The sequence below is a fragment of the Paramormyrops kingsleyae genome, chromosome 13, assembly GCF_048594095.1.
Source record: "Paramormyrops kingsleyae isolate MSU_618 chromosome 13, PKINGS_0.4, whole genome shotgun sequence".
In the NCBI taxonomy this organism is placed as follows: domain Eukaryota; kingdom Metazoa; phylum Chordata; class Actinopteri; order Osteoglossiformes; family Mormyridae; genus Paramormyrops; species Paramormyrops kingsleyae.
Window position 1 is genome coordinate 20,548,934 of NC_132809.1, and position 13,313 is coordinate 20,562,246.

The 13,313-nt window shown below is 39.5% G+C and overlaps 2 protein-coding genes across 2 annotated transcripts in view; both read right to left on the reverse strand.

The window, feature by feature from the left end:
- The window catches only part of LOC111846727 (protein FAM180A), a 13,579-nt gene extending 8,510 nt beyond the window's left edge, over window positions 1-5,069 (reverse strand). Inside the window, exons 1-2 of the mRNA XM_023817213.2 lie at window positions 4,802-5,069; window positions 4,108-4,187 (exon numbers count right to left, since the gene is read on the reverse strand). Coding sequence (XP_023672981.1) covers window positions 4,108-4,187; window positions 4,802-4,883 — 162 coding nt within the window. The 5' untranslated portion in view covers window positions 4,884-5,069. The remainder of the gene's footprint in view (window positions 1-4,107; window positions 4,188-4,801) is intronic.
- Window positions 5,070-5,293: 224 nt separating this feature from the next.
- ndufs3 (NADH:ubiquinone oxidoreductase core subunit S3) lies at window positions 5,294-12,740 on the reverse strand. Its single transcript, XM_023817212.2, has 7 exons — window positions 12,630-12,740; window positions 12,274-12,336; window positions 11,140-11,237; window positions 8,834-8,983; window positions 6,508-6,633; window positions 6,002-6,121; window positions 5,294-5,559 (listed from the first exon to the last, which is right to left on the reverse strand). Exons 1-7 carry the CDS (start codon window positions 12,682-12,684, stop codon window positions 5,392-5,394), a joined length of 780 nt encoding a protein of 259 aa, XP_023672980.1. The 5' UTR covers window positions 12,685-12,740; the 3' UTR covers window positions 5,294-5,391.
- Window positions 12,741-13,313: the final 573 nt, after the last annotated feature.

The window sequence follows — 13,313 nt, forward strand, 5'->3', positions numbered from 1 at the left end:
CGGAGTTCAGTCGTGGAATAGAGCTCGCATCGCCCGGCACTTCTCAGGACTCACGTGTTGGTCTTCTTCCAGTACTGAAAGGGGCTCCCCGGTCTGTGTGTGAAGGTGGGTGATGATAGCACGTCTGAGTGTGAATAGCTTTGCAGCTGCTGATGCATTTTAATCATTAGAAGGACTACTTACCAATGCTTATGATATTTCCTAATTTTGTATTGCTTTGGACTACTTATCAATGCTTATTATATTTCATAATTGTATCGCTTTTAATGAAATATTTTCTAACAGAATGAAGCGCGCCTGTTTGTTCCTTCAAGAGCTCTATATGCCCCTCTCACATTAAAACACCCCTCCACAGACTATAATCCATTGTATTTGTGCTGCGTGCATGCTCAGCCTATGGTGACTACAGCTGACTACTTCTCGACTAATGAGGGCCAAAATGACAGATTTTTCAGTAAATCATTAGTTATGTTGTAGCAGGACTGTACATAAACTGTAGGACTGTAGGAAGTCTGTAGAGGACATGCATAAACTTTTTTTTTTCTTTTCGTTATCTTGAGATCACGACTTATTTTTGATCTCGACATAACCAAAGTCGTTACCTTCTGGCAGACGTTATCATGCCATCAAATCCAGAAGTAACAGATTCACAAATACTTTTTTCCATATGCAGTTACCTATGTTCACAAACATAGATAAAGTCTCAAGAATACCTCTTTCTAAATAGTACTTTATTTCAGCACCTTATTCTGCATTTTCTCTGTACTTTGAGACGTAATCGTCATCATTTTTATAGCATGTGTTATATGTGAACTTTTTAAGGATGTATATGTGTATTTATTTATGTTTTATTATGCACTATTTTAGAGTTGCATCTTAATTTTGCTGTACTACCATGTACAGTAACAATAAAGGCATACTTCTTCTAATCACAATAGGAACCATGCTGAGGACAGGAGCTGTCTAAGTAGGGTTGGGCTCTGTCTATTCATCAGTTATCGGATGGCAGTCGGCTTCAGAAAAAATGTATTATTCAGGATGAATTCTCATTTCAACCGGATATTTTGCTCACCTGTAGTGTTTTACATTTCTCCTGGTAACAGTTCCCAGCTCCTCCTAGTAGTCATGCAGTATGATGTGCTAGTATTTATTCAGAATGTTTTTATTTTGTTAATTTATAAAATATACATTTAATATTTGTGCATTGCAGGCTGTAAAAAAGGGGGTAAAAGGGGCTTAATGTGGCAGTTGCTCATCCCTGCTCTATGCACATTGTGCCGTGTGCCGTACATGGTAATATGTTTAATGTAGTTTCAATCATTGAAAATGGTAGGAATACTACTGTATAAGTAATCTCAACATTTGTCTGACTGTAGATTTTGGCTAATGGTTAATTAATATTCATTATGGATGGATGGATGGAAGGAAATGGGGGGGGGGTTTGGAGATGTTCATCCCCCAGTATTTTTATGATAATCAACACTGACTTACTACATGTTACCTTTAGTTATCTGCTAGTGAACAATGGCATTATTAGTCTAGTGGATCCTCCTGCCAAAATGAAACTGCCTGCTTTTGTAGGTGATTGAATTTAGCCTGATATTGCTGAATACAGTGGGACTCCTGTATCTGCGATTTCAGTAGCTGTGGTTTCAGTTTTCTACAGTTTGATGGTCTAAAAGACTAGAAAATTCCAGAAATAAACAGGTAATAAATTTCAAAATGGGCCTCAAGTGAGTGTAGGCTGTAACATTGTGAAATCCGCTAGTGTACTCGTGCCCAGGACATGACTCATCTATCTTGGACCACCCCTCCCTGCAGAACTCTCATCCAGTCTCTAGTGTTGAATACCATTCCTCTTCATAAATGACTCAAACTCTGTGCTTGTGAAGGAAGTCCCATGATCAGACATTAATATTTGCAGTAGACCAAATACACCAAAGCTTTGTATGAGTTTCTCTATTGTCGCTTGCGAAGTTGCTGTGTTCATGGGATAGATGTCCATACATTTTGAATGTGCATCCACAAGGATCAAAATCAATGTTCCAAGAAAGGGGCCAACGTATTCCATATGTATTCAGCAATATGGTGTCTACAGCCACTCCCAGGGGTGTAAAGAAGCAGCTGCAGGAGCCTTGTGATGTACCTGACTTTCCTCACAAAGCTGAGCCTCTCTTTCCACATCTTGGTCCATGCCTGGTCACCAGACGTACAACTGGGATAACCTCTTCACCCTTAAGATGCCTGTGAGGGTCTGGTGTAGAAGCTATAGTGTCTTGTCCTTGAGTAGGTATAACAACTGTATCTCCTCAGAGGACACACCAATCCTGCACACTCAGTTACATTTTTCTCAGATAGCATAGCCGAAATTCGCTTTACTTTACTTAAACGTGGTTTAGTAGGAAGTTCCCTGGTAAGTAATTGATAATTTGGTTATTTTAAAAGTTTAATTTCAAAGGTTGTTATCTCTGACCCTATAGGATAATTTAAAAAGTTCAGTTTTAATGCAAGTGTTAATTTAGTGTTTTATTGTACTTGGCACATTATTGTATTAACTATACGATAATTAAATCAACTAAAAGTAAAATACGCTATATGAATATACTGGGCTAGGAGTAAAGGACAGGGTCATAGTGAGTTAGGTAATTATGGGGCCAGCTCAGTGTTGTGTTTGCAAGATGTTTGCGTCCAGTCGGACTTCATCTGCGATGTGTTAGTGGACTCACTAATGGTCAAGGTTTGTGACCTCGAGGAGCAACTGGCTCAAAATAAATCAAACAAAGTAACAGATTACTATAACAGATAATAAAATAACAGATTATTAGTGCAAGTGGTTATGAAAAGTGACTTAGTGTTTGTGCCAGAGAGTGTGCAACATTTCATGTCACAACCTCACACAAACAAGTGAGACTGGAAACACAGGAGCCGATCAAGATGATTTTCTTGCACTGCCCCCTGGTGTACATGACCTTTGAATGTTACTCACTTAACATTTACTAAAATTCACTAAATAATAGAATTTCACTATGCCATCACCACACAACCAGTTAATAGGATGTCAGACATGCACTGTTACGTACTTTTTCCATCTTATAAAGGAATTTTGTTTTATTCAACTTATATTTTCACTTATAGTTCTTCACTCAACGTTCCAGCACTTAACAAGGATAAAAAAATCAGCAGTTTATGAAATAAATGGAAATAAGTGGTGTGCAAAATTTTTATTGATGGATGGAAATGTGTAGCTGAATCACTTTTTCAGCCATCAATAATATGTTTGTGTATAGATCTGAAGGGGGAAACATTATCACCTTAAACCTAAAATATAGACTCCCCCTGCTAAATAGGCACACAGCAACTCTGAACCTCAACACTAACAACAGTAGTTTATGCACATGTAATTATGTATCTGAATGACTTTCAGCCATCTCGATACTTTGTGCAAATGTAAGAAGGAAACATTATTTTCTGAAATGCAGGATATTTGGTTTTCCCTGCACAAACATAAATGCAGCAACTTTGGACGCCAATACTGATAATATTAGTTTATGCACATGCAATTATGTATCTGAATGACTTTCAGCCATCTTTGCGCAAATGTTAGTTGGAAACATTATTTCCTGAAATCCAGCATATTTGGTTCCCCCTGCTAAAACAGACATGCAGCAACTCTGGGTTCACTGCGCAGTTATACTGAAAATGATTCCTGTACAGCATGACAAAAAGCATGACTGAATTGCTTTTTCTTTATCAAAAAGTGAGAATATATGCAATAAAAAAATAATAAATTTGACAAAGGCAAAAAGTTACACTTGTGATTAAATTAATTCAGTGCAATATTTTTTTTAATTTATAATTGAGTTTTTGAATATATTTCAAATTATTTAAATAAGCAAATGCCAACTGAACTGTACGAGGCAGGTGATCTGAATTACACCTAGGCAAAGCTCATTCTCAAAAAGGCTTTTCTCAGAGCACCTCCATAAGCATCTTCTAATATACTGAAATGGAAAATTAAGGACTAAGGAAGAAGTCTAAAATAAAACCAGTTTAGAAATGGAATTGTTCCTGGCTACTGCACAGAAAGGGGGAGGGGTTTTAAAATACCTCATAGACCAAGGCGGCATCATGGCCTGATTTGGTAAAGCTCTGGGAAGCAACACCTCCATGCAGGATTGTTGGGACATCTGTAAGAAAGAGTCATGTGACAAATGCACAATAAAGGCACACTGACGTGGGCTAATATGCAAAGAGTCGAGCTTTATATAATTTAGCTTTATATAAACCAAACGACTCTTTTATAAGAAAGCATATCTATATAGTTCTTACTAGGTTTTTGACTTAAGTCAGTGGCCAGTGGTCCTGCATGGCACCATACAATATAAGCATGTTAAGTTAGCCCTACACATGTAACTTCTTGCACAAATACTGATAAAGCAGGGTTTAAAAAAAAATCAAAAATAGCACAATACATCTGAACTGCAAGAAATGCCATATAATTGTCTTACAGTACACTTTAACAGCCTTTAGTTTATCATTCTGTAAATATTTTGTGTAGTCTATAAGCTACTTATAGTCTATCAGGAAACCATTTAAACTGAGAAAAAAAAATCATGCTTAAAAGTTAAAAATGTCATAATAAGAACAAAATTTATATTTATTGTACAGTTAAGCATCGTAAGTCACAAGTAAATTATGTCCAGACAAAAATTTTGAGAGTTTTAAACAATATCGCACATCTGTTGCACAGTTAAATGCCTGCTGGGGATATCCACAATTTGCAGCCATTAAAAAACCTCACCTGTGTTCTTCTGAGGGCCAACAATCCCACAGACACTGAAGGAGACCCACGCGCAAAGCAGGAGCAGCGTCTTCACCCACATTCTGCGGCAAGCTATGCAGAAACACCCAAGCCCCGCCGTGCCTGCGCTCCCCCAGCCTCCCTTTCACTTACTTCGCCAAGTCCTTCGGAGCTTCCCAGTAAAAATACCACACATTTTTCCGTGACTCAGATTAAAGCATGAAAAGACGCAAGGTTCTGTTAAAGCAGTTATTACACACAAAAACGTTAAAGGGGCCCGAACAAATGACACAAGGAAAATGCAATCATTCTAAATGGTCTTCATATAACCCACATTTCAGGTAGATGTGATGCCAAATTAACACATCTTAACCTCCTGTAAACCACTGGGCTTCAGTCTATATATGAATGGAGAGAACTTTAAAATGTTTTTATTCACACTATGCAACCAATTAACATTTCTACAGATTCTTTCATTAAAGAAACAGACACTTTCATATTATCCACTTTATTTACATAGATAGCAGGGAGAACCATGTACCCTTTTTTTATGGTTTGACGTTAAAGTTGAGAACGGCAGTCAAACAGAATCATTTGCTTTCCGGTTTGTTATCTCCAGCCTCCAGCTTGCCAGTGTCCACGTCCTGGCGATAAGCTGGGAACACCTCCCAGGGACTGTTCAGGTCGAACTTCCGGAACTCCTGGGACAGCTCCACAGGCTCTGCCACGACACGTTTCACCTCATCATCGTACCGCACCTGCAGGAAGGTGGCACCCGAGGCAGTCAACATCTGCGATCAGCCTACTTGGGGATTGGATGCAGGGGTAGCGGGGGGGGGCAGGGGTAGCGGGGGGGGCAGGGGTAGCGGGGGGGGCAGGGGTAGCGGGGTTCAAGAGTTGGCGGACTAGAAGGTCAACCACATACTGCAGACAGAAGTTGACACCCTGCTAACAAGGAACCTATGGTGCTAGCCCTGAACCTTGGCAACATGTAGACATCTACTCAATACCGTCCAAATGGTATGGTATCACACAGCGTTAGTACAGCTTCATTCTTATTAACAACGTATTATGCTTTCATCAAGTTTCTGTCAATTATCCTATAAGGTACTTCTTACTCTTCAAAATACACTGCACATGACTTCCACCCACATGGGCTAATATTGGCAGAGATATATCAGGACCATATGCTTGACTCACTTCCACGTATCCTGACAGGGGGAAATCCTTTCTGAAGGGATGCCCTTCAAACCCGTAATCAGTGAGGATCCTTCTCAAGTCTGGATGGTTTGCAAAGAAAACCCCGTACATGTCCCACACCTGAAGAACAATCACACAGATGGGTCACTTCTATTTTCTCACTACGAGTGGACTTCCTGATTTGAGACTTTCTTGTAACAGAAATATCAAGGACCAAGATGCCACTGAACCCTTCACTGAATCATCATCGATGACATCTGAATGATCAAAAAATTTAATGTAAAAAAAGCAGAGCTGGGTCTAATAACTTCCTACAATTCAAAACACCAGTTGTCATTAACACTGGCATATTAACTAACTCTGCTAGCTATATACATTAATCAGTAACAAATTAAACAAAATAAAACTACACATATTAATGCCTGTCTGGATATTACATTAAGACTACAGTGCTCTAACTCCAGCAACATTTTTGTGCGCTGTCCGATAAGAAGCTGAACTCTTACCTCACGCTCATACCAGTTGGCAGCCTGGTGAACGGAGACAGATGAGTCCACAGGAGTCAGCTCATCTGTGTAGGTCTTCACACGGATGCGGGAGTTGTAGCGCAGCGATAGGAGGTTGTACACAATCTGTGCCCATTTAAGCAGCACAAAAGCACTTCAAGTTACACCAGGCAGGCAAGCAAACAGATTTATAAACTAATTGTTGCTAAAGTTACCAGTATTTTTAAGCAGCAAGTCTTGCTATCCATTTGTTTTACAGGCCATCTGTGTGTCTTTATTAGCTACACCTGCTGGTTAATGCAAACGGTGAAGAGAAACAGCACCCAAACAGGGTCAGCAGGTTCACTTACTGCTCCAATAAGCAAAGAAATTACTAAAATACCTCATCTAGGAAATTTTGAGCATGAAGTGATTGTTGGTGCCATACATGGTGGTTCCAGCATCTCAGAAACAGCCACACTTCAGGTATTTGGGGAGGGGGGATCCAACCAGGATAAATATTGCTGAAGGAGACTACTGGAAAGCTACAGTATACTGAAAAATATTACTATGATACCACCCAAACCTACCCTACACACTCTCCCCAACTCTACAAATAATATTTATTAAAAGCCCAATTTTGTGTGACTTGTTTTAATGTAATTACTAGGTTCACCAGATTTGTGCTATTTGTTTCATGTGCTGACAAGGACTACAGCTAAGTGACACCATTAAAAATTCCCCCAAGATTAATTCTGCCAAGTGAGGAAATACTGAAGGAAATACCGCAGTACAGACAGTCCCCAGGTTACAAACAAAAGATCTGTTCTCCAAGTCTGTCTTTATGTTGAATTTGTGGGTAAGTTGCAAGAATAATAATACACCATTAATAAAAGTAGCTACATACTGTACCTCAAAGCAACAAGCTGCTGAAGCCACACAATTATGAGCGCTACAAAGTAGTGTATGCATTCATTATTATGAACTATTTTATTTAACTTGAATTTTTAATACTACAGGCTTTATGGCAATCCATTTGTAAGTTCAGTCGACTGCAAGTTGGATGTTCTTAGCCAGGGGACTTCTTGTATACTAAAAATATTACCGTCCAAGTCTACCCTACACACTCTCCACACCCCTCAAATACATCCTCATTAAAAGCCCAGCTCTAAACTCCCCAACAATAAATTTCACTGACCGGTTACTGGACTGCTAAGAATACATACACTGCCCGGCCAAAAAGAAAAATCGTCATTTGAATTTTTCGTTAGACCGCCTTTAGCTTTAATTATGGCGGACATTTGTCATGGCATTGTTTCCGCACGCTTATGCAACATCTCACCCTTTATTTTCATCCAGAATTGCATTCATTTCTCACCGAGATCCTGTATTGACAAGTAGGTTGAACAACTCCATAAAGCCTCCTTTATCACATCCCAGAGACCTTCAATGAGGTTAAGGTGACACCTCCATGGTGACTAAGGGCGGCACGGTGGTGCAGTTGTCAGCACCGGTGCCTCACTCATCGGAGATCTGGGTTTGAACCTCCACCATGACTCCTTGGGTGTGGAGTTTGCATGTTCTCCCTGTGTTGTCATGGGGTTTCCTATAGGTACTCTGGCTTCCCCCCCCCCACCCACCCCCACAGTCCAAAAGTATGTTTAGGTGAAGTAGAATTACCAAAATGCCTGCAGGTGAGTGAATGATGTGCGAGTAAGCCCTGTGATGGGTTGGCGCCCCATAATGGGTTGTTCCTTGCCTTGGGCCCATAGGCTCCAGACCCCTCCCCCGTGACACTAAATGAGACAAGCAGCTACAGAAAACATTGACTTTTTGAATTATGGTTTGAGTTATCTGTCAAGTTCCTTCTGAGTCCCATCCAGAGAATATAATGCTCAGCTTGGCACGCAGAAGTGCATCACTGAATGCACAACTGTTCTACCCTATGGGCCAGTGTTTGACTCAGTAGGTTAAGCCTCTGTGCCTGTGATTGGAAGGTTGCTGGTTCAAGCCCAACCTCAACATCTGCAGGTCCTTCAGCAAGGCCCTTAACCCACCAGCTCCCTGGGTGGCTGCCCTTCGCGGCAAGCTTACTTTCACCCACAGAAAGCAAGTTAGGGAAGGCATAAAGAGAATATACCCACAGGGATCAATAAAGTATCTACTATTATTATTATTATAACTGGTTCTGGAGGCAAAAGTGGGTCCTTACTGTTACTAGCTAAGTGTGCCTAATAAAGTGGCCAGAGTATATTCAGTAATGAAGAAGGCTTCAAGACATATTGTACATTATAATTGTGACTATTTGTCATGAAAAAGTCATCAGCAAGGAGGAAGGACATGGTACCTCAAAGCGATTCTGGCGAGTTGGCACATCAACAGCAGTAAGGTCTGCCATGTTCTTGAACTGGGCGTTGGTGTGGTCCCGCAAGAAGGTCAGCACTGGGATGACACCATCTGGGTGAATCATCACCTCCAGCTCATTGAAACACGTCACCTTGAAATAAATAGGCTGCAGTTTCACATTGAGAAGCAGGGAACACTTCACTCACAAGTCTGACTGACCTGGATCTCCATTATCTCAACATAATTGCACAGAAAAAAAAACACTGATATTTGATATTTTCGCTAAAAATACTGTCATTTTTATTAACTAAAAAGGAATTGAAAATTTACCCAAAATAAATTATAGCTATAAATTATGTCTATGTAAATTTAACTAGAGTCAAATAAGTTGATGGTGGTGAGATGAGATGAGCTAAGACATAAAGCAGTGACACTTGCGTTTGCACAATATCTCTGCGGAATCCAAAATATCTGCATACAGTGGAAGACAAATGTGTTTTTAATAACTAATCCTTGTTAGCTTTGCTCCTCACCACTTCTTTGTTAAATTTCTCACAATATCTAACAGCAGCAACAAAAACGACTGGTTTGAAGAGCGCATGCAGAACTTGTGCAAAAAGCAGCAGCAGTAAACTTCAGACTGATTTTTAACATCGGGTAATGTTGAAAATGAGCAATCATTAAAATTGCAAAGCTTGCTAAGTTTTGTTTCCAATGACAGAGTGAAACTTTTAGTGAAACTTATTGGTCTCAACCCAACTGACTTTCACAGTCCTTGCAATGTGAAAACTGCACGTGCCATCACACACTGTGCCGGCCGACTCGACAGGTTTTTCACGTTAGACACACTTCAGGGATAATGACAATTATGTTTTGGACTGGAAAAAAATGATTCTGACTTGTAAGACACTGAAGTATCAACAGGACTGCAACTTAGGATATTAGTTTTAATCATCCAGACAAAATAAACCTAAAATAAAAACAAAGTATCGCTTGTAAAAATTACTGCGTGTTTATATCAATGATGGTAAAATAACTAGCAGGTGGCGTAGTGCGCTACCTGGACACAAGTCGGGGCCTGATCACCCTCGGCTGGGTCACCCAGGTGAGGGTGTCTGATGTAAGACCCGAAACTCCCTGTGACCCAGGTTGCACCACAAGGTGTATTTCAGTACCTGATTAAATACTTTTGTCCAAGGAGTACTGTACCTATTAAAGGTGTGGTCACACTAGTGAAAAAAAAATATCCAGTGTATTCACAGAGCAGAGCAAAAAGGGGCATGATCAGATAATATGGTATTTCACGACAGTTCGGGTATACTGCGATATTTTCATTCAGCTGATAAATATGATAAGATATAGACTGAGGGTGTATTGGCTGAGATGATTGTATGTCAATTGATTTTCTTCATATGTGTTTTCGCATTTATCTGTCCTTTTTTGTGCGTGTATCTATGGACCTGAGTCTGTTAATAAAAGTAATCAATTGATTGATTGTAGAGGAATAAAGATAAGACAGTAAACAGAAAGAAGAAAAGCAACGCAAAATGCAGAGAGCACGCCAGACAGGCTGCCGTCCAGGACGGCGCCGGAAGTTCCTGAATGGTGTTGATGGAAATAGTGTTGCCTTTGAAAATAACATGTGGCAAGAAACATGAGAATCATGCTAGCTAGCAATGTATTAGAAACAGGGATTGACATAACTGATACACATTAGCGGTATAATGGGTCATTTTTTGTCATAACAGCACAAATGCATTTTCTCCCAGAAGTGATCTTTTTTTTTATTATTAAAAAACGTTGTTATAATAATGCAAATGTGTATACATAAAACATCTTCTTCCACTGCACTTCTGTGAAATTGAGGGGTCAACCCCACCCATTCCACACTTGAATTTGCAGATCAAAGTAAATTTACTTCTGAGCAAAAACTTAGGAAGCTTTGCAATTTTATTGATTGCTCATTAACTCTTCGCAGATTTACTGCACTACCACAAGCGAATTTTGCACTTGTCATGTCCGGTGGCTAGAATGGAATCAAGCAATTTATTTTCATATTTGTAGCATCTACAAAATGAAATTCTTAGTTTAGTTTCACCAAAATTAGAATAATTACAAAATTAGGTGAAGTAAATATTTCCATTATAAGCACACCCAAAGAAATAAAGATGCAAAGTCCATTTACCATGTTAAAAAACCCACTATGCCTTATCTTAATTCTTTTCACCAGTCGATTTAGCCCAGCTACATTTCCACCTCAGCAAACCAATACATATAAACCATTGGTCTTCTTAAACTACATTATACCTGGACTTGTTGCACATATTTGGGTAGAATTTCCGCAATATATTCCCCAAAAGCTGAGAGCTGCTTGTGGGTGACAGCATCCTTGGGCCTTACGGTGGCTGAATCAGAGAGGAGAAGATGAGCATAAGGACATTACATGCTACGTTGAAAAGAATCTTCAGCAAATATCAGTCAGACGACAGTGCACGCTGGGCCGTTATTATAAGGGCCATTCCATTTAAATTCAATAAATTTTCAAAAAAGTTTTTGTATCACCATGATTTTGATGAAATATGGCCTGTAAATTCCACATACATCCCAGGACTCAGGTTTTTTATTAATAAAATTCCCTTTGTAACATAACACCTTTTGTACACCCAGGGTAGCAAAAAATGGTCATTCAGAGTGCTTTCTTATGAGCTGTAATTGTTTACTATTACAGCTACATGGGTCAACTATAGCTTGTTGGAAATCCCACATTTCCATGGTATGGTTAAATTTAACGTTTGCATAACTGCAAGTTTACTTCTAAGATAAAAATTCATTTCACCCACTACATTTTTACACTACGTTTGGTTATGAAAGAAAAGCTCTAACAAGCCGATTTTTATGATCATACACATAAAATTGCATTAGGAGCATAACAGCACATGTATTTGTCGTGTACCGTAAGGTACATTATTTTCGTTTCGGTATGCACAATGAAAGGAATTAATACATTGACACGGACGGAAAGACTTGTGCACAAGTGTAATTTCACCATTCCAACGAGCTACAGCTGAGCCATGTAGCCATAACCACTCTAAATGTTCATCTTTTACTACCTGAGCTGTAGAAACGGCGCAATATCGCAGAGATTTTTTAAAGATAAAAGACACTTCAGAACTTTGGAAAGTATAGGTGACTCACTTCACACGCGAAATTTCATCCAAATCAAAAATGATAATGCAAAAGCCGTTTGTTGAACTGTTGAAATGCAATCACCTTCTACAAAGTAATTTTAATATTATCCAATGCTTGTACAAAGTTAAGTTAAAGACTTCTAAAGACCGTCATCCGTAGGCACTCATAAATATACAGTTGTGTGCAACTACACATTACTTAAATAAACAGTAAGCTGTTATTTATGGTTATTTATGCTAACATCATACTCACGTCTCGTCTCCGCTGCTGTGGTCTCAGACCTCGCAAGCCCGATCGCCAATCTTCGATTGACAACTATAAGGTAGAACATTGACTCCGGTTAGGTTAAAATATATCATAAAGCGATCATAACTATCCTGTAAATATAACTATAATGCTGCAATTATAGCCACCTCGTATTCATATATGCAGAGGAGAGCTGGGATCATGCAGAAGGTCAATTGACAAGCGAGACGGCAGTAGATCAAATGCCTTTAAAGTATACCTTTTAAGTCAAACGATGATGTAACTGTATAAATGAATGCAAAGAGCCCTCCAAAATATACCCCAGAACAACTAAAATAAGCAGGTTTCTGCTATATACTTACTGTTAGAGGATGTGTTAAACCCTCCACGAAAGAATCGAAGCAGAGAGGACGCCATACTTAACCGGAAGAAGTACTGCAACACAAGGTTACGGCGCTTCCTGTGGATTCATGCCGCATATGACTGACGGGCGAATATCGCCCCCTATTGTACGGCGCTTACGGCCCAGCCATGAAAAAGTTGCTGCTGTTTGTTAAAGAAAAATTAGAAAAGGTAACATGAAATGTGACTTGTTGCAAGGACCAGCTGTGGGTGTTGGCAAGATAAATACCAACTACAGCCGTGGCCAAACGTTTTGAGAAATATGAGACAAATATTAATTTTCACAAATTATTTTTCACTGCTGCATCATTTTTTATGATGTCAATTTGAATATACTCCAGAATGTTATGAAGAGTGATCAGATGAATTGCAGTCAAATGCAAAGTCCCTCTTTGCCATGAAAATGAACTTAAAAAACTTAAGAAAAACCACCCAAGAAAGTCTATAAAGCGCGAGAACCGGCTTCTAAAGTTGATTCAGCTGTGGGATCGGGGCACTTCGAGTGCAGAACTTGCTCAGGCATGGCAGCAGGCAGGTGTGAGTGTATCTGCAAGCACATTGAGGCGAAGACTTTTGGAGGATGGCCTGGTGTCAAGAAGGGCAGCAAAGAAGTTCCACTCTCTCCAAGAAAAACATTAGGGACA

What these genes read in the sequence shown, in the direction of transcription:
- ndufs3 (XM_023817212.2), bottom strand. Translation starts at nt 12,684, where the DNA reads ATGGCGTCCTCTCTGCTTCGATTCTTTCGTGGAGGGTTTAACACATCC. An exon ending in GTTTAACACATCCTCTAACA is followed by an intron (nt 12,337 to 12,629) that starts GTAAGTATATAG and finishes TCTACCTTATAG; the next exon opens with TTGTCAATCGAAGATTGGCG. An exon ending in CCCTGTCAGGATACGTGGAA is followed by an intron (nt 5,560 to 6,001) that starts GTGAGTCAAGCA and finishes ACCTTCCTGCAG; the next exon opens with GTGCGGTACGATGATGAGGT.